The sequence below is a fragment of the Ochotona princeps genome, chromosome 16, assembly GCF_030435755.1.
Source record: "Ochotona princeps isolate mOchPri1 chromosome 16, mOchPri1.hap1, whole genome shotgun sequence".
Lineage (NCBI taxonomy): Eukaryota > Metazoa > Chordata > Mammalia > Lagomorpha > Ochotonidae > Ochotona > Ochotona princeps.
The window spans coordinates 50,436,919-50,456,543 of NC_080847.1; the positions used below are offsets into that span (position 1 = coordinate 50,436,919).

The following is a 19,625-nucleotide window of genomic DNA, read 5'->3' on the forward strand; positions in this document are numbered from 1 at the left end:
GCCTGGGAGAGGCGCCTGAAGCAGGTGCAGCGGCAGGAAGGGATATCTGGGCAGATGGGGCAGGAGGAAGGGTCCAGCCCGCACTTTGCCTCAGATGTCCCCACACAGCAGTGGGTTCCCTGGTGCTGGATTTCATGAACAAGTTAGGGGATTGTCACGGAGCCCTTGATGGCAGACTCTGGGGTTTGTTTATATTTTTAGAAAACAGAGAGAGAGGGAGACAGAGACAGACATCTTTTATCCACTGGTTCACTCCCCACGTGGCCACACTGGGATAGGCTGAAGCCAGAAGCCAGGAGCATCTTCCTGGTCTCCCCCATGGATGCAGGGTCCCCAGACTTTGGGCCATCCTCGACTGCTTTCCAAGGAGGGAAAGCTGGAAGGGAAGATGAGCAGCCGGGACACAAACAGGTGCCCATATGGCATACCATCATCACAGACATCTACTTAGGGCATTGTGATGCAACAGTAATTACCACCACCAACCTTTTTTAATGCTTTTCTTTCTTTCTTTCTCCTTCCTCCCTTCCTTCCTCCCTCCCTCCCTCCCTCCCTTCCTTCCTTCCTTCCTTCCTCCTTCCCTTCCTTTTGAGAGAGGGAGCTCCCATCCTCTGGATCACTCCCTCAATGCCTGCCATGGCCAGGAACAGGAACCACAAGCCAGAGCTCCCATAAGGAGCAGGAGCCCAGCTCCTTCAGCCATCACTGTACGCCTCCCCACCACCTCCCTAGGGTCTGCAAGGTCAGGATCAGAGCCGGGAACTGCACCCAGCCCTGCAGCACGGCTCGCACGTGTAGGCTGTTGGTCAGACACCCAAAACCTGGGCTAGGCTCCCATAGCCTGATGTTTTAGTCAGCTGGAAGTAAGATGTGATGTCCAGCTTCTCCAGCAAACAGGCCTGGGCCTTGGGCATGTGACTCGACTTGTCCATCTATCAAATAGGGTTAGAATCCTGATTGCACACAATTACCTAATTTCAATGTGCTGCAAAGAATTATCTACATATCTATATCTATATATCTATATATAGATATATATAGATGTACTTTATGGGGGCAGATGTGATGGCTCAATTGGCTAATGTTCTGCCCTGCAAACACCAGCATCCCATCCCACACAGGCACTGACTGCTTCATGTCCCAGCCGCTCCATTTCCCATCCAGCTCCCTGCCCCACCCAGCTCCCTGCTTATGCGGAAGGCAGTAGAGGATAGGCCAGGTTCTTGGACCCGTGTGCCCATGTGTGAGATTGTGAGGAAGCTCCTGGCTTCTGGTTTTGGATCGGCTCATCTCTGGCCATAGCAGTCACTTGAATTACCAAGCACCCAGCTGGAAGAGTGAGAATCTGCGGGCACCATCAGAAGGGTAACTGTGCTGACACAGGACTAGGGAGCAGGAGCTTGGCTCCTGGTCTGTGGGAAGCAGAACGGGCTGCTCCATCCCAGACACGCCCCATCACCCACCCAGCAGGTGCTGACTGTGGCACCTGCTCCCAGGTTCCCTCCAAGAGGCCCCAATGTGGGGACACCCAGAAGCGAGTGCCTTGTCCGCTCTGCGCCCCCGCCACACACACACACCCTGTCTTCCTGAGGGCACCGTTATAGTCTTCCTTTATTGACTGTCCTTATAGAATACAAATCTGCAAGTTTAGATACAAAACAAATCTGGAAATAAAAGATAGAAAAGTACCCGCCAGGCACCCCTCCCACTTCCTCCTGGCCCCCTCCCCAGCGGGCACTCACGTGAGGTAACTGAGCAACTTCCCCTACCCCCTCCCCGCCTCTGGGCCTCAGTCATGACCCTCCAGCCTCGCCACCCCCACTAGCGCCCGTGGGCCAGGGGAAGACCGCCAGGGTGGGCACAGCATTGGCAGTGAACGCAGCGGTGGGCAGAAGGACGCCCTTAGCTTGTGCTGTGTGGGGGCGGGGAGACGACCAGACCCGGGGCGGGCATCTCCTGCAACCTGCCCAACCCTGGAGGGCGAAAGCTCAACAACAGAAATGGGGACGGGAGTTTGGGGGGCGCTGCGGATGGGCCGGGTTGGGGGGCACCACCTGCGTCTAGTGGGGAGCGGTTGGCAGTGCGTGCGCGCAGCGCGGTCCTGGGCCCCAGATCCCCGTCCTGCTGCAGGCTGGGCGTCAGTTTCGTGGTGGTTGTGGGGTGTTGGGGGGAGGGCAACAGAGAGACGGGTTTGCGGAGATGGTGAGGGGTGCAGGGCATCCAGGTGTGGGCAGCTCAGGGCGGCCCAGGCTACAGTTCGATCTCAAAGGTTTTCTGCAGATCGCCGGAGAAGGGGTTGGAAGGTTTCTCGGCAGTGGCCTTGCCTTCTAAAGCTGCCCACTGAGCCTCAAAGGGGTCCAACGCGGGCGCTGGGGCGGGCGCAGGCTCTGGGGGCCAGGGCGCCCCACTGGGACGTGGGCGGGCCTGGGTGCCAGGGACACTGGGTGGGGCAGAGGGTGGGAAGGCGCCAGCTTTCCCAAGCAACGTGGCGGGCTGGGGCTGGAGCTGGGCTGCGGAGCAGAAGGCATTGGCCACCATCTGCGAGGGTGTGATGCCCACCACGGGCATCCGGGGCATGGGTGGGTAGCCCAGGCCAGGGTAGGCGGGGGTAAAGGGAGGCTGCATGTGCGGGGGCGGCAGGAACATGGCCACCTGTGCAGGCGCCGTGTCGAAGGGCCCCATGGGAGCAGGGAAGGGCTGTAGGGCCGGAGGCATGGCAGGCATGGTGGGCATGGTGGGCACAGCTGGCACAGCGGTAGCTGCCTGCTGTTGCTGCTGCTGCTGCTGCTGCTGGGCCTTGGCCACCTGAGACACCTCCTCCAGCCACCGCTCAGCCTCTGATGGCGTCCGCTTGTGTCCAGGCTGGAAGGTGGCTGCGGGGGCCACGGATGGCTCACCCCAGGCAGAAGTGGCTGGAGAGAAAGGGGAGGGCACGTGAGGGACACAGGCTGCAGGGGCAGGACCCCCAGGCGGGAGCCTTGCAGCAGGTGCTGTGTCAGGCTCCAGCTCTGCCTGTCTTCAGTGGTGCCCACCTGGGCTGAGAGCTTTACCCAAGTCAGTCCACTTTCTGCAGTGTCAGGGAACTGGGCCCAAGCTGGGAACTCAATACGGAGTCTCCCTCCTGAGTGGCAGGGCGCCCAGGGACTTGAGCCATCACCTGCTACCTCCCTGGGTCTGGGTCTGCATTAGCAGGCAGCTGGGAGTCAGGAGTCAAAAGCTAGACCACAGGGTCTAAACTGCCTGCTCCTGAGGAGCTGAGGCATGTGGTGGGCACCTGTGCCAGACCCACCCTGACCCAACCCCCCACCCCAAGCAGAGAGGAGTGGGGTGGCACCTGTGGGGATGGGGGAAACGGCTCACCTGCTGCAGGTGCAGGCGGCGGGGGTTGCGCCGCAGGGGCTGGAGCTCCTGCACTGGCAAAGGACGAGCTGATCTGAGTGCACAAGGCATTGATGCCATCGCTGTCGCTGGCCCCTGGAGGCTCCATCTCGGGCACTGGACGGGCAGAAAGGGGCCAGCGGTCAGCCAGTAGACCAGGCTGTGCCGCTGGGCTCTCTCTAGCTCCATGTGCTGAGTTCCTGCATCTCCCAGCATGTGGGATGGGCAGGGGCACAGGTGCGTGCATGTGTGCACAGCCATGTTCACGTGGCATCTCTACGGCAATTGGCGGTATCTGGTGCCTGACGGGGACAAGGACCCCAGGGGCCCCAGACCCCAGACCTCAACGCCTGCGAGTGGCCACAGAGGAGACACTGCTGGTACCCCAGTGCCCCTCATCCATTATGAAGCTGGTCCTAGTGAGAGTGTGGCAAAGAGCCAGGTCCTGTCCGGTGGGTGTCGGCCACACCACTGAGCAGCCCAGCCCTGTCTACCCTACTGGCCTTGGCCCATCCCACCCATGGCAGAGGCAGAGATGTGACAACAGAGCAGTTGTGGTGACCTCCTGAGGGCTTGACACAGGCAGGGACCATGCAGCTCAACAGCTGGCCATGAGGGGGACTGCTGGCCCTGACCTGGCTGCTCCGCAGTTGGCAGCCCCCTCTCCCTAAGGCCACCAGGGGGCGCAAAGCAGGAGGAGGGCCACACACACCCTGGCCTCACCCACTGCTGGCTGGCACGGTGGCCCTCCCACTTGGCATAAACTCCTCCTCACTCTGGCCCAGGTTAGACATTAGCAGTCAAGCATGATACTTGTCCCTGCACTGAGCTTTCTTTAACGGCCAGTGCTGGGGCTGGCCAGACCTAACAGTTTCACAGGCCAAATGCTAGAAAGGCCAACGTCTTCCTTCCGTCCAAGCGAAACTGGACACTTGGGTCCGCTCTCTCCCACAGCCGCCTATGGTGGACACTGCCTAACCCTGTCCATGGCAGACATTACTGATGGATCAAGATGTGGTCTACCTCTCCCGTCTTTCTCCCTGGCAGACAGTGCTAATCAACCTCTCCTCCCATCCCGGCCTGCTGCAGCCCCTGCCCGGGGATTCCACCGCTTACCTGTGCCCTTCACCTGGAAGTCAGTGCGGCGTTGCAAGGTGGACGGCAGCTCGTTCAGCCGCAAGCTCAGCTGCCGTTTGAAAGGTGAGTTCTTCTGGCTCAACGCTGGGAAGCCACGGAAGGAACCTTGGCGAACCAGCTGCTCCAGGGGCGCATGGCGCCGGGGGATGGCAGCTGCTGTGGTGCCCGCAGCCACCGGAGTGCCAGCCTCGCCCTTCTCACCCGGGGACGTGGTAGCCGGTGTTGGGGACACGTGTCCGGGCTGGGCAGGGCCGGGAGCTGCAGCGGGGGCAGCTGCTGCCTCAGCTAGAGACGTGGCGTTGGGGGAGATACGTGATCAGACGTGGCGCTCGAGGTCTCTCCCAGGCAGTTCTCACCTTCCAGACAGGTGGGTCTGAGCCCTGAAACATCTCAAACCCCCACCCAGGCCAAGGATCCCTGCCTTCAGAAGCCCTTAGGGGACCCAGCCCCTAATCTGACCCTCCGTGCCCCTCTGTCTGCCCCAGGCTGCCCTGCTCAGCAGCCGTCATTGTCTGCTCCTCTGGCTCTCTTCCGGATGGTCTAACCAGTACTAATGTAGCAGTCATTGCTGGAAGAGCTAAGCCAGTGCAACCTCACTGAATCCACAAGACTCCCCAAAAACGTCATAGCTAATCCTGCTTCTCAGATGTGTGAACTGAGGCCGGGCAAAGCTCCGTCAGCTGCCCAGGCTCCAAATGGCCGTCTCTCTCTTTTTCTTCGCTCTCTACCGGCTCCCTGCTCTGCCTCCTTGCCTCCCCCTCCGTATCCCCATCTCGGCGTCTCCTCCCGTCCGCCAGCAGCTACGTCATCTCAGACCTGGCGCTGCACACTCTGTCCTCTGGGAAGCGTCCAGATTGTCCTGGCCCCTGGGCCTGAGCGTTCTCTCTCTGGCCCTGCTGTGTGCTTTGGAGACCACTAGGGTCCCTATTCCTGCCGACGCATCCACCCTTCCTCCCACTCAGGACTACAGCCTGAATGCAGAGAAACTCGCTCCTGGCCAGAGAGCATACCCCTCCCCCTGGGGTGGGCTTCCTCCTACCTCTACCCTGGTGGGACCGCTTCCTCCCAACTTGACACATGGTAACCTGGCAGGAAACCACCTCTGCCCGCTGTGTGACCTCAGGAAGTCTGCTTCCATCTCTGGGCTCAGTGGCCCGACCAGATACATGCGATAAACATCCCCCACTGACCCCGCTGCTCCATTCCAGGGCCTCCTGTGAGGGTCAGCTCAGGTAGCAAGAGGTGACCCCTGTGGGATGCGACCCTTCGGTCGACCCTTGGCAGACAAGGTCGCGGACGGTGGCTGCCCCACGGCCGTGTGCATGCGTGCTGCCCTGGACTGTAGTTGCACAGCCAGGGCCAAGGCTGAGCTGTGTGGGCGCTTGGCAAGCGAGAGGCCCTTGGGAGTGAGAAGCTCCTTTGCAAACAGCAAAACCAAGGGCCTTGGAGCATGTGCTGGCTGCCAATCTGTGCGCCAGCTGCTAATCTGAGGGCACCACGGCACCCTGCCTGAGGGGAAGGAGGAGGTTACGGAGCATAGCTCAAGTGCTTTGAGCTCCTGCCACCCACGGGTAGTGGCTCCAGCCAGACGGTCAGACTGGGTGAGCTGTGCAGAGCTCTGTAAGCAGGGATGGAATCTGTAGATGGAAAAATACTTTGTAAACTCTGCTCTCCCAGAGATAACTTATGTAGCTTTCAAATCCATGGCAAAGCTGTGCTACAGAACAATGGATGTGTGTGTTTTCTGAACCCAAGATTCCGGTGGGGAACCTGTTACAGTGGTGTGAGCCTGGATAAGTAACCCTTCTTTAGTGTTATTATTATTATTATTATTTTCTGTACCATCAACCCTAAAGCCTCGGGGATGTAGACACAGGGTGGGGGAAAAGAAAAGGACATTTTCCTAAGGCCTGGGCCATGATACAGTTTCTGTCTGGGACAATTCAACCTGGCTGCAAAGCCCCGATCCAACCATCCAACGCACAGACCCTCATCGATCGCCACAGCTGCCCCATCCGTCTGTCCATCCGTCCGTCTTCTCTACAACCCACAGCCCCATCCAGCCGCACAGCAGCCATTGCTGTTCACATGGGTGCAGATCCCAAGGCTTTGGGCATTCCTGACGGCCTGCCCAGTCTCCCTTGGTCTAAGTCAGTCCCCAGTTCTTTGTAAACACTCAACCAAGCTCTCCAAACATTTTTTTAAAAAAACCCAGAATTTTCAGAAAGAAAAAGCAATTGGTTTTAATCACACCGTGATTCGGCACATACATGCCAGGTCCTTCAGCAAGTTCATGGAAAAACAGAAAGAAGAGCTTCTATTGGTGCAAAAGAAGGAGATTTCTCACGGGCCTCATTTTGCTAGAACTTTCTGAAGATTCCTCATATGCGTGGATTACAAAATTGCTGCACCCACATCAGCTCATCTTTCATTCCCTCACTAAAGGAACTTTTGCAAGGACCCGTGCACCAGGATGGTGTAAAAATATGAATTTTGTGCCTTCCCAGTGGCAATCACTGACCCACAATGCTCTCTGCCCAACAGGTGCTTTGCAAACTTTCTGGAGGACAAGCCAGGGCTTGCAGGCAGTAAGGAAGCTGGGAAGCCATGCTCCACCCTCCCGCATGCCCTAAACTAGGTGACGCCTCTACTTCAACCGACCTGAGCCCCCAGCTTTGCATGTCATCAATGCCCCCGGGGTTTGTTTGGCCTGCAGCACGCAGTCTGCACAGCTCCTTCAAAAGCACACCATGTACCGCGCACAACAGGCACTCACCTTTCTTCTTGTCGGGAGCCTCTCGCTCGGCCGCGCGGCCTCCCCCAGCCAAGCGGAAGGAACCTTCGCGGGCGAAGCTGGTGCGGCTGGCGTCGAAGGCCGCGGTGACCCCGCACTCCTTCTCCCGGCGCTGTTTCCGCTCCAGGCATGCTGCAAACGCGCAGCCCACCGCGTGGCTCAGCCTCTCGCCCTGCGGGGAGGTACGGGCTGGGCTCAGGGGCTCTAGCGGACTCCAGCAAAGGCACTGTTTGTCCCGCTGCAGCCCGGCTGCCATGTGATGCCTGGAGGTGTTACTGTGAGACCATCAGGGTGCCTAGGGTCCTTGCCCAAAGGGGCCAGCTGGGAGCATAGCACGATGGCCTAGTGGTTAAATCCTTGCCTCGCATCTGACAGGATCCCATTCGGGCACCAGTTCATGTACTGTTCCACTTTCTGTCCAGCTCCCTGGTTGTGACCTGGGAAAACAGTGCAGGATGGCCCAAAGCCTTGGGACCCTGCACCCATGAGGCAGATCAGGAGGGAGCTTGGAGGGAGGTCCTGCCTCCTGGCTTCAGATCAGCTCAGCTCTGGCCATCACAGTCACTTGGGGAGTGAGCCAGCAGATGGAAGATCTTTCTCTCTGTATATCTGCCTTTCCAATAAAAATAAATAAATCTTTAAGAAAAAGAAAGGAGTTTTCCAGCTGGGATACCTGTGTCCCACCCACTTTCCAGCATCTGGGCTGCCTGGAGCCTGCGGAGAAGCAGTGATGGGTCAGGAGCTTGGGTCACCACAACCACATGGGAGACCCAGATGGAGGTCCTGGCTTCTGGCGTTCATCTGCCCTGAGCCTCGGCTGTCGTGGCCACTTGGAGAGGGAAGCAGCAGCAGGATGGAAAAGTCCTCTCCCTCTCTTTTTCCATCCCTCCATCCCTGCTTCCCTCCCTCCCTCCCTCCTTTCTCTGTAACCCTACTCAGTATCTATCAAGGACAAGACAGTAAGAATGAAATAGAATTGACAACCTGGACATACAGACTTAAGGGTACCAAGTTTCAACAAGGGTGCCAAGACCATTTGATGGGGGAAAATATTTTCTGTAACAAATGATGCTGAGAGGGCCGAGCGGCGTGGCCTAGCGGCTGAAGTCCTCGCCTTGAAAGCCCCGGGATCCCATATGGGCGCCGGTTCTAATCCCAGCAGCTCCACTGCCCATCCAGCTCCCTGCTTGTGGCCTGGGAAAGCAGTCGAGGACGGCCCAAAGCTTTGGGACCCTGCACCCGCGTGGGAGACCTGGAAGAGGTTCCTGGTTCCTGGCTTCGGATCGGCGCAGCACCGGCCGTTGCGGCTCACTTGGGGAGTAAAAGATCAGATGGAAGATCTTCCTCTCTGTCTCTCCTCCTCTCTGTATATCTGGCTTTCCAATAACAATAAATCTTTTTTAAAAAAAATGATGCTGAGAAAACTGGATTCCCATGACGGGAAAAAAAAGTTGACTTCATGTACAAAAAGTAATTCAAAATGGATCAGGGGCTAGCATGTTGGCATTGCAAGCTAATCCTTTATCCACAGCTTTGGCATCCCATATGGCTGCCTGCTGGAGTCCTGGCTGCTCCACCTTCTGTCCAGTTCCTTCCTTACGGCCTGGGAAGGCAGCGAAGGATGGTCCTCTGCACCCACGTGGGAGACCTGGCAGAAGCTGCTGGCTTCAGACCTGTCAAACTCTGGCCATTGCAGCCATTTGGGGAGTGAACTAGTGTATGTAAGATCCCTCTCCCTGTTTCTCCTTTCCCTTGTAAATCTGTCATTCAAATAAAAATAAAAATAAATTAAAAAAAAAAAAAGGATCAAAGACCTAAATGTAAGAAATGAACAGAAGACCCAGTGCGAAGGCTCAATTGACTAATCCTCCCTTTGCAAATGCCAGGATCCTATATGGAGCACCAGTTTGTGTCCTGGCTGCTCCACTTCCCATCCAGCTCCATGCTCGTGGCCTGGGAAAGCAGTGGAGGACGGCCCAAAGCCTTGGAACCCTGCACCCAGACAGGAAACCTGGAAGAAGCTTTTGGTTCCTGGGTTCAGATCAGCTCAGCTCCAGCCATTGTGGCCATTAGGGGAGTTAACGTCTCTCTGTAAATCTGCCTTTCCAGTAAAAAGAAACAAATCTTCAGAGAAAAAGAAATGAAAAGATAAACTTCAGCAACATTAAGGCATTTGTGCATTAGAGGACACTGTTAAGCAAGGGGGAAAAAATCCTAAAGAGGGAGAAGTATTTGCAAATCAGACATCTCAAAAGGGTTCAGCACCCAGCATATAGGAAGAACTCTAATAACTTACTAATGAAAAAGAGGTCACCCAATTTATAAATGGATAAAGGAGGGGCTGGCATTGTGGTGCAGTGGTTAAACTACTTAGCACTTCTAGAAGTGCTGGCTCCAGTCCCAGCTGCTCTGCTTCTGATCCAGGCCCTGCTACAGCACCTAGCACGGCGCTTGGGCAACTGCACCCAAGCGGAACCCCCAGACAGACTTCCTGCCTCCTGGCTTTGGCCCGGCCCAGCCCCGACTATTGTGACCAGAAGAGAGAAGATCTCTCCGTACTCTGCCTTTCAAATAAGTCTTTTATTATTATTATTATTATTATTATTATTATTATTATTATTATTATTTGAAAGGCAGATTTTATATAGAGAGAAGGAGAGACAGAGGAGGTTTTTCATCTGCTGGTTCACTCCCCAAATGGCTGCAATGGCCAGAACTGAGCTAATCTGAAACCAGGAGTCAAGAGCCTCTTCTGTGTCTCCCATGTACATGCAGGGTCCCAAAAATTTGGACCATCTTTTGCTGCTTTCCCAAAGAGAGTTAGATAGGAGGCACAGCAGCTGGGATGCGAACCGTTGCCCATATGGGATGCTAGCACCACAGGACAGATAGCCTATTGTACCACCATACCCGTTCCTCGAATAAATTTTTTTTTTGAAGAGTAAAGGCATTATTTAACCCTTTCACCCAAGAAGATACAGGTGTGAAAAGGACATTCAACATCATTTGCCTTCAGGGAAACGCAAGTTGAAACCTTAAAGAGAAGCAATTTCCCACATACTAGGATGTCTGTGATGACAATAACGAAGGGAAACTAAGTGTTGGTAAGAACACAGAGAAATCCGAATGGTCTTGCTGCCTCAGAGAGGAATTCATCAAATAATTTACCTGCACCTGCAAAAGTTCAACAAGGCTAACCGAGGGGCCCTGGGTTCCAATCTTTGGTATTGCCCCAAAGAGATGAAGTGTTCACCCAAACCCTCGCATGCTAACAGCAGCCCTGCTCACAGCAGGTGCACACACCCCAAAGTCCTGCCCCACGTGAACAGCAGCCCTGCTCACAGCAGGTGCACATATCCTGAAGTCCTGGCACCACTGAGCAAATTCATAACATGGAGAGTCACGTGATGGGATGGCCGTCAGCCAGAAGGAAGAACACATCACAGTCCAGGGACACAGAAGACATGACGCTGCACACCCAAGGCTCCGTGACAGAAGCCAGATCTGAGGGCCCCAGACAATGCAACTCCATCACACGAAATGTTCAGAAAACCCACAGTGACAGACACAGGTCAGCGTTGACAGGGAGCCGGAGACAGGAGTTCCAAATGGCCCTGCAGCTGCCTCCCGGCACACTCTCCTTCCTCTACCCTCTCCCTGTGTCAAGCTGCCAGCCTCTGAGCCACCTTAATGGCTCCAGGCTGGAGGGGCTGGGGAGAGGAGCTGAGGCTGCAGGGAGAGACAGACACGTGCCCTGGAGTTCCCACTGACAGCTCCAGGCACTGTCTGGTGGCGCCAGCATCACCAGGTCCTCACCCACAGAAACCACAACTGCATCCGGATGCTTGGGAATGATTCGCTATGCGGTGACAGCTAACCGATGCCCCTGCTATACACCGTGCCACACTCGGTGACAGCAGCCACCATGAGCTATGAGGTTGGGAGTGTCTAAGATAGGGCGGGGCCTGCTAGGGTGGGCGAGGGCAAGCGTTACCAGCCCAGCATCTGAGCCCCTTAGTTGGGGTGATGACACTCCCTTATTTCTTTGGCAAACTCCTCTCCCACAGGTGTTTCACTCTGCCCCCGTCAAGGGGAAGACAGTGACCCCGCTAGGCTAACCCAGGCCCTTTGATATTAGAACTTATTTTAAGATATAAGCGTTTGTGCATTAGAGGACACTGTTATTTATTTATTTTAAAGGTAAACAGAGAGAGCGAGCGAGGGCTTCCATCTGCTGGTTCATTCCCCAAATGAACACTACGGTTAAGCTAGGAGCCAGGAACTAGATCCAGGTCTCCAAGCACTTGGGCCGTCCTTGCTGCCTCCCATGTGCGTGAGCAGCAGGCAGGGTGAGCAGCATGGAGAGCTGGGACTTGAGCCTAACATGTCAGATGTGGGAGGTAGGCCAGCATCCCAAGCCAGGCAGCGCTGAACGCACTGAGCCACAGTGTCAACCCCTCCTTCTGGAGTCTGAACGCAGAGTCCCCTGAGGGACTGCCCCCTCCCAGGCACTACACCCCAATACAGCTGGGCTATCTGATGCTCCACGCCATCCCACTGCCCGTCAGTTTGTAAGGCCCCTCACGTCCTTCTGGTTGTCTGGGTGTGGGTATCCATTAGCAACATCAGTATCCACTGCCAACAACCAGACAAGGGCTTTTACTAGACCTGTGCAGGGCCTGAGGTCAGGCCAGAATAAAGCCCGCCTTTTCCGCTGGCCATTGGTCACCAGCAATGTCCACGCGCCCAGGTTCTGGCCAATGGACTGCTAAGCTGCTGCAAAGACTATGCACATTCCAAAAGGAGAGAGGGGGCCCCTCCGAGGGCCTCCCTCTCTGTGCTGGCTGGAGTGAAGAGGTGAGGGTTGGAGCAGATGCCTCCAACGGGGGTGAGGGAGTAAGGCCTCCCTCCAGAGGGACAGCCGACAGGAGTGTCCACGGCCCCTGAGCGGCACGGAGGAGCCACCCCGGCACTGCCTGCCTGCCTCTGCATCTCCTTCACAGGACACAAAAACACACTCGGGTCTCCCCAAAACCTTGGGCACCGGCCCCAGCCCGCAGGGTTCCCTGTTTCAGGGAGCGGGGGTGGCTGCCCACCTGCTGGAGGTGAGCCAGGGCATTGTGGCTGCCCTGAAGGCAGCTGGATGGCACCTGTAATGTGGTGTGGCCGAGGCTGCGGGCCCTGGCCCACCCGTCCACGTCTCAGGAAACACCACCAGGAGTGAGGGTGACCAGGACACCGAGCGCAGTTCCCAGGCAGCACAGGTCTACACCGTGGGTGTTCGCCCACTACCATCTCACACACAAGCTCTGTGGTAGCAGCTGTGAGGACGCCCCCTTCTGGGCACAGAGAGATGAACCACCTGCCCTTGGGGTCTGTGCAGCTGGCCCAGCTAGCACCGGGAAGGCCACTCCAGAGTGGCGGAGGGGAGGGGACAGCACGGGCAGTGGCACTCACAGAGTCCTTGAGGGCCAGGAAGCAGTGGCATATCCAACGGCGGGTGGTGCCGTCGCGGCAGATGTAGGAGAAGGCCTTGTCCAGGTTGCGGTCAGGTGCGCAGAAAGACACCTTCTCAATGGTCTGGTCCACCAGCAGGTCCTGGGAGAGGCTCAGGTGTCAGGGAGATGGCCACAAGCCCTGCTTACAGCAGGGGCAGGGTAGAGGTTGCCACACCTACTCTGCCCTGAGTGGGGTGGGCAGCCAGAGCGCCAGCCAGACTGTGAGGGGGTAGGCCTGGGTAGAGGGTTCAGGACCCAGATGGGGTGGCCCAGGGGTCAGCAGGAGCTAACAAAGGGTGCTTGACCCAACCTGGGGAGGGCTAGGCCACGCCTCCTGGTGTGAGCTGGGCAACTAGGTAGGGCACAGGACTCAGGCCAAGTGAGCCTGCTCTGTTATCAACTCAGTTCCCAGAGCACCCACTCTAGACAGCCTCCAGGCTGTAGGCGAGCGGACCCCAGGAGCAGGCAGACACCCAGCTCCTGGTCTTGTATGGCCACCCTGGCCTCCCTGATGGGTCCAGGCACCATGCTGGGCCAGGTTCTGTTTCCAACCATTGTTAACATATCCTCATGTCACAGAAGGGTCTGTCTGTATGCCCATGTTTCAGATGCAACAACTGAGGCCCAAAGAGGCTGCCTCCTGTGTCGGGGTCCCCCAGCTGGCAAGGGGGCAAACAGGGATCGGAGCCACAGGGGCTCACCAAAAAGCCAGTCAGGTGTGGCAGGAATGCGCGGCTTGCACAGAGCATGGAGGAGGTTCCAGGTCGGGTGGGGGACATCCCAGAAGTCCAGTCCGATTCCAGCAGCCTGAGAGGGGCCCACAGATGCCCACCCCAGCCTCACAGGCCTCCTACCTTGGTCTTGTCATCCACCACACGGAGCCCGTCCGCCGACACCCACAGGACAGACTTTACAGACTTCCGGCCCATCTGGGGGAGGGGGTGAGGCAGAGGGCGACAGGGGAGCCAGGTGAGGGCTGCCTGGTACCATCCCCCCTGAGCAGCACCCTCCCTCACCGCCCCTCCACTCCCGCTGCCCCTCACTCACCGCCTTCAGCCTCTTCACTGCTTCCTCACACACGTGCATCCCACGCGACTCCTCCACCTCCACGTGGCCCAGGTACTAGGGGTGGGGAACAGGTGTGTGTGTGTGTGTGTGTGTGTGTAGCAAGGACAGTGGCCGACCAGCCCAGCATGCACTAGGCATGGCCACACCTCAGCATATCACACACACCCTGATTCTACAGGGTGGGGACCTCACTCCTACCCTGGTTACGCAGGTGGGAAACCATGCACAAGTGGGTAGCCGTGTCCCCAGGAAGAACACACGGGTGTCCTTCTCAGGGTAATACTGGCTGGCATTTCTGGGCTGTGGAGGAACCCCAGGCCACCCCGCACCCCACAACAAGCTGCAAGGGTCCTGGTCTGTAATGACCAGCGCAGGTGGGCTACACCTATCTGTATCTGCACTGGCTGCTTCCCTGGCCCAGGTGAGGTTAAGCCCGGTGGGTCAACGACAGTGGTAGTTGAATAAGTCAGTCACCTGTTAATGACTGCCTACTCTTCCTCAGAGGCCACCGGCGCTTCCTGCGCCTCCCAAATCCCTCACCCTCCAGGTCTGCTTTGGGGTGGACTGTGGTTGCCCATTCCCCAGCCAAGGAGGAGCTGCGTCCCTTAGAATTCAAGTGCAGCGAATGCAGCAGAGGTACGGGTGTCTGTAGAATCTGACCTTGTCCAGGGCGCCCCCGCAGACTGGATGAGGCGGTACGGAAAACAAGTCCCGGTTTGCAACGCCAACGCCCCAACACCGCACCCCTCTGGCTGCTGGGCAGGGAGTCCCGAGCCGAGGCCCTGCCCACTCACCCGCACTGGGAAGCTGCAGGTGCCCTTGCGCACCGCATCCTCATCTGCCTGCCACTGGTGCGGGCGCGACGCCTCGGGCACGTAGGCGGGCTTCCTGCGCCGCAGGCTCTGCCGTAACTTGTTCATGGTGCCCGCCCCGTCTGCGGACATGAGGTAGCTGTCAGAAGGGGGACGGGGCGCAAGGCGGTGGGTACAGTGCTGGGGTACTGGGGAATGTGGGGTCGGATCCTATGGGAGTGAGGGGTTACTGAGCAGGCGTTTGGGTAGGAGATTGTAGCAGGGTCACAAGTTGGGGGATCTTAGGGCCTGGGAGGGGCAGAGGCTGGGATGAGGGGAATTGGGGGCGGTCAGGGGTGCAGGATGGGGAGCAATGAGACTCAGAGACTCTGTGGGGTGCACCTGGGACAGTTGTGGGTGGAGCTGTGAGTAGGGATGTGTGAGGAAGGTGGTTGGTCCCCAGGGCAGGCTTTCCTGAGATGGTCCCAGGAGGGCTGGGGTGGGGTGGAGTGGGGGCACCCAGGTGTGGTTTGGGAGGCTGCAAGGTTGGTGTGGTGGCATGGCAGGGTAAGAGACGTCAGGAGGATGCCCCCATCCCAAAACCAAGTGTCTGACTCCAGCCCTAGCTACTCAGTTTCTGATCTAGCCTCCCGCTGATGCACTCCTGAAAGGCAACAGGAGGTGGTGGCTCAAGTGCCCGAGTTCCTGCCACCCACATAGGAGACCCAGCTGGAGTTCTGGGTTCCTGGCTTTGCCCTGACCCAGCCCCTGCTGCTGCAGGTGTGCAAGTGAACCAGCAGCTAGAAGCTCTTTCTCTGCCTCTGAAAGCCAGGGTGTGAGTGCGGCGTCTGGAAGTCTGTACAGAGTGTGCACCTGTGTGGCAAGTCTGGCGCCATGTATGTCTTGTGTGTGCAGACCCACGTGTATGAACACCGTGTGCTGCGGGCTTGTTTATTTCAGCCCACTTGGTGCGAGAGGCCATGATCTGTGTATGGAACTACATATGGTCACTTGCGTGTGTGTGCACGTGTGTGATCACTCATGAGAGTGTGGCTCTCCCAGTGTGCAGGTGTTGGAGTGTGTGGTGCATGGGGAGGCTCCCCCATGCAGAGTGTGCCAGGAAGATGCCCTCCAGTCCTGCTGGACAGTCCCCCCATCCACTCAGCCCCTCCCCTATGCCCTGCTGGCCACTTACCTGGCTCCGTCCTGGAGGTTTCGGGGGGCCCCAGGGCCCCACCCGGGGCTGGGGGCAGCTGCTGCTCAGGCCTCCTGGGTCCGCCCTGCCCAAAGGGGTGGGGACACAGAGACACGTTTGCTTTGGGTGGGGGTTCGGTCCCTTACCTTATGCCCCCTCTGAACTTCAGCCAGCTCCCTCCTTGCCAGGCTTCCCCATAGGGGCCCTAATTGTCATAGCAACTGTTACTAGGGAGATTATCCACCTAGATGCCAGGGCTCAGGAAGGAGTGGGTGTGTCTGGGGGGTGGGGCATTGGTTGAGATGTGTGGGTCAAGGCCCCTAGGTGTGAGAGAGTGGCGGCGTCCTTCAGACACCTGTCCCAGTGTCACGCATGAGTGACACATGTCACAGTGGTGTCAACAGTTGTCCCGAGGACCTGGTCACAGTTCCACACCCCATTGGCCATGCAGGTGATTGTTGCTCTGAGTATGTGGTTACAAGTTCACATTCATAGACCAGCTCCATACAGACCATGGGGTGTCCCTGCCTACCCAGACGCCACCACAGACACGGGCTCCTGTGATCTGGTCATTCCCTTTCTCAGCCACATACCAAACACTGGGTCCAGGCACACCCACCCAGCACAAGTGTGACCACACCCAGCGGCAGCTCTGCTTCCTCGGGCACCCACCCAAGACACCACGTCACAGGTCCCCTCCAGCTAGAGTTCACCCGCCTGGACAGGCCCCAGGCACAGGAATAGTCACAGCCACACACACGCTTGTTGCATGTCCCAATGCTGCACACGCCATCTGGTCATGTGTGGTTTCAAACACAGCCACACATGAATGTTCAGCTCCAAGTGCCTCAGTCACATCAACTTTTTTTTTTTTTTTTGGTCATTTGCTGTCACACAGTCACACCCATCATCAATGCTTGTGTTCAGCCGCTGTATCAGTCACACAGCCTAATACACTGAGATGGACGGTTCCTTCCCCGGCCCTGTGCATTCCAGGGATGCTGCCTGTCCGAGACACAGCATGCCACCTCCCAGAGACAACTTTCCCCAAGGCCAGCCACTGTCAGCCACGAACATTCCAGAAATGCTGATGGATGCGCAGGCACACAGCATCCGCGTCCGGTCCACAGCTGTTCCATGCCACACCATCACGTACATCAGTGACCTCAACAAGTGTATGGCCACATGTCACCCTGCTGCCCCAGAGGACAGCGGCACCCAGTCACAGCCCCACCTGCAGGCATAAGGCTTCCACACGCAGAGACGCCAATCAGCACGCAGTTTCCATTTCCTCCTGCACACAGGCACAGAAAGGCAGAAACCCCAATGTTACACGTAGGGCCAGCCTTACACAGAAGCCTCGGGCCCTGCCAGAGCCCCGAAGGCAGGTGGGGAGCAGGCACCTCTGCAGCATGTCACCCAGTCCAGGCATCCACACACAGCAACCCCTTACAGACACACACACAACCACACACCTGGTGTCAGCACATAGACAGGGCCATAGCTGAGCAGCAACCCATTAAATACCACTTCCTGACACCCCAGACCTCAGAACCAAGTCCCACGCATAACCAAACCACAGAAGCAGAACCCCAAGATATCCACAATCACCGGCTAGTAAACACACACACACACACACACACAGCAGGGACGCGCTATTACGGTCACACCGTGCCATCCCTACAGCCCAGCGTGACTCCAGCACTGCCAACGGCCGTGTGTCACACATCTCAACCAGATCATTCACACACTTTCCAGGCACCAGGAGAGTGGCCCACGGACACCACTCCACTCACACTCACGCCAGACCCGCACTCACAGGCCTTCAGACTCCAGCTCCAGGTCCCCAGACACACAAATGCAGAGTCCCAAGCATGTCATAGGCAGGCATACACCCCAAGACAGACAGGCTAGGAAGCACAGGGCTTTCTGTGTAGGGAGCTGCTGTCTCTTTCTCTCTCTCTCTCTCTCTCTCTCTCTCTCTCTCTCTCTCTCTCACACACACACACACACAGAAATGCTGGGACCACATATGCGCACTGCCACATGCAACCATACACACATGTCCACAACACGGGTCCCTCAGCCATCAGCTGCAACACACACACACACACACACACTGCCACCCAGACGCGGGGTCCTGATCCTAGCCACCTCCAATCACTTGCTTCCCCCTCCTCCCTCCCCCCCAGGTACCACACACAAAGCCGCCATCAGCGACGTCACCACTGAGGCTGCAACCAGCCAGGGCTGCACAGAGTCCCCAGGGGAGCCGCCCCCAGTCCTGCTCTCAATTCTAGAGCCAGGGAGGGGACCAGGTCTGGGAGGGGGAGGCAACCCGTGCTCTGCGGGTGGTAGGGCCTCTTTCTTTCAGACAGCTGGGCAGCCCCATGGACAAAGGGGGTGGCCTAGGGACCTGTGCTCCGGGACCCTTAACCAGGTCGGTGGGAGGGGGAGGGGCTGATTGGGGATTGCCTGAAACCCCCTTATCTGGGCTGGGATGGCCACGGTGGGCGCCCGAGGTCCGGGGACTTTGTTTTGAGCAGGGGCTGTGCCTGGGACTCCGCCCCGGGATTGTGGGAGATGCTGAGCCCGCGGGTGTGTCAGGCCTGGGACACACTGTGCTTCCAATCGCCCAAGGCTTTGGCTGGGTGGGGGGAGCTGTCCCCAGGGACCCCATCCTCCAGATGTGGCCTAGGGGGCTGTCCCACTCAGAACGTTACCCTCCTTCCAAGCAGGGAGGGGTGGGGATTATGTCTGGAATCCCTCCCTTGGAGGCCTTGGCTTGATGTGGGGGCTGGGTCCCAAACCCCATCCCCAAAACCTTGCCTCGGGAGTTGAGCCTAGAATCTCCCTGCACCCCTGTTCTTGATCTAGGGAGGGTCTCGTCCAGGATCCCCATTTTGAGGGCCCTGGCAAAAGATGACCTGGGCCCCAGCTCCTCGGGTTTGGCTTGGTGGAGGGTGGGGGCCTGCTCCTAGACACCCCCCAAAACGCCACCACCCAGTACTACCTTTTCCAGCCTTGGCACCCTCTCTCCATCCGGGCGCCGCTGCTGCTGCTGCCGCCGCCTCCCACCCTCCGCCACATCAGCAACGGCGCCGCCCCCGACCCGAGCCCCCCTCTGCCGCCCTGCTCACGCTGGCCGCTGCGCTGCGGGACATCCAGGGCCCGGGCGCCCCCGCCTCCCGCGGCCCCGGCTGGGCCCGGCCACCCCGAGGGCTGCTGCTGCTGCTGCTGTGGCGGCGGCGGCGGCTCGGTCTGACGCGGGCCGGGGATGGTGCGGGATGCACGCGCGCCAGCCAGCTCCGCTCCCCGGAGGATTCCGTTCCGGGGGCGGGGGAGCGTCCCTGCAGCCTGGGCTCCCCGCCCCGGCCCCACCCACTGGCCCGCCGCCTGCTGCATATGCAAGAAGCCCCGCCCCCGGCCACCGCCCCGCCCCGCCCACTGGCCAGCAGCCGGCCGGGCACGCTCTCGGGGCTCCCCGAGTGCTTCCCCCGGGCCTGCCTCCCGCCTTGGGCTCCCTTGCTTTCGGGGACCCCTGACCTCAGATCCCCTCTAGTTCCGCGTCCCACATTCCCACGTCCCCAAATCTTCCTGTTAACCCCGAGTTCTCCCAGCCCGGCGGCGGGGGCGGGCAGAAGCGATGACGAGGCTTTTTTTTTTTTCACGGAAGGGAAGGGGGAGGGAATGAGCAGACCCCGACATCCCAGTGCTTGGTTCGGAGGGGCTGGGGTGGGGGTGGGGGTACGGGGCTGGGACCA

At 58.3% G+C, this 19,625-nt stretch overlaps 1 protein-coding gene across 2 annotated transcripts; it reads right to left on the reverse strand.

The window, feature by feature from the left end:
• Window positions 1-1,595: 1,595 nt before the first annotated feature.
• On the reverse strand, window positions 1,596-19,237 carry NUMBL (NUMB like endocytic adaptor protein). Of its 2 annotated transcripts, none has more exons than XM_004598008.2 (10): window positions 19,002-19,237; window positions 15,862-15,946; window positions 14,670-14,809; window positions 13,855-13,929; window positions 13,662-13,736; window positions 12,767-12,907; window positions 7,292-7,481; window positions 4,495-4,800; window positions 3,361-3,495; window positions 1,596-2,912 (listed from the first exon to the last, which is right to left on the reverse strand). In XM_004598008.2, exons 1-10 carry the CDS (start codon window positions 19,023-19,025, stop codon window positions 2,251-2,253), a joined length of 1,833 nt encoding a protein of 610 aa, XP_004598065.1. In that variant the 5' UTR covers window positions 19,026-19,237; the 3' UTR covers window positions 1,596-2,250. The 2 variants fall into 2 exon arrangements, with proteins under 2 accessions (XP_004598065.1, XP_058530826.1); XM_058674843.1 differs by lacking the exon at window positions 19,002-19,237 and adding an exon at window positions 18,875-18,926.
• Window positions 19,238-19,625: the final 388 nt, after the last annotated feature.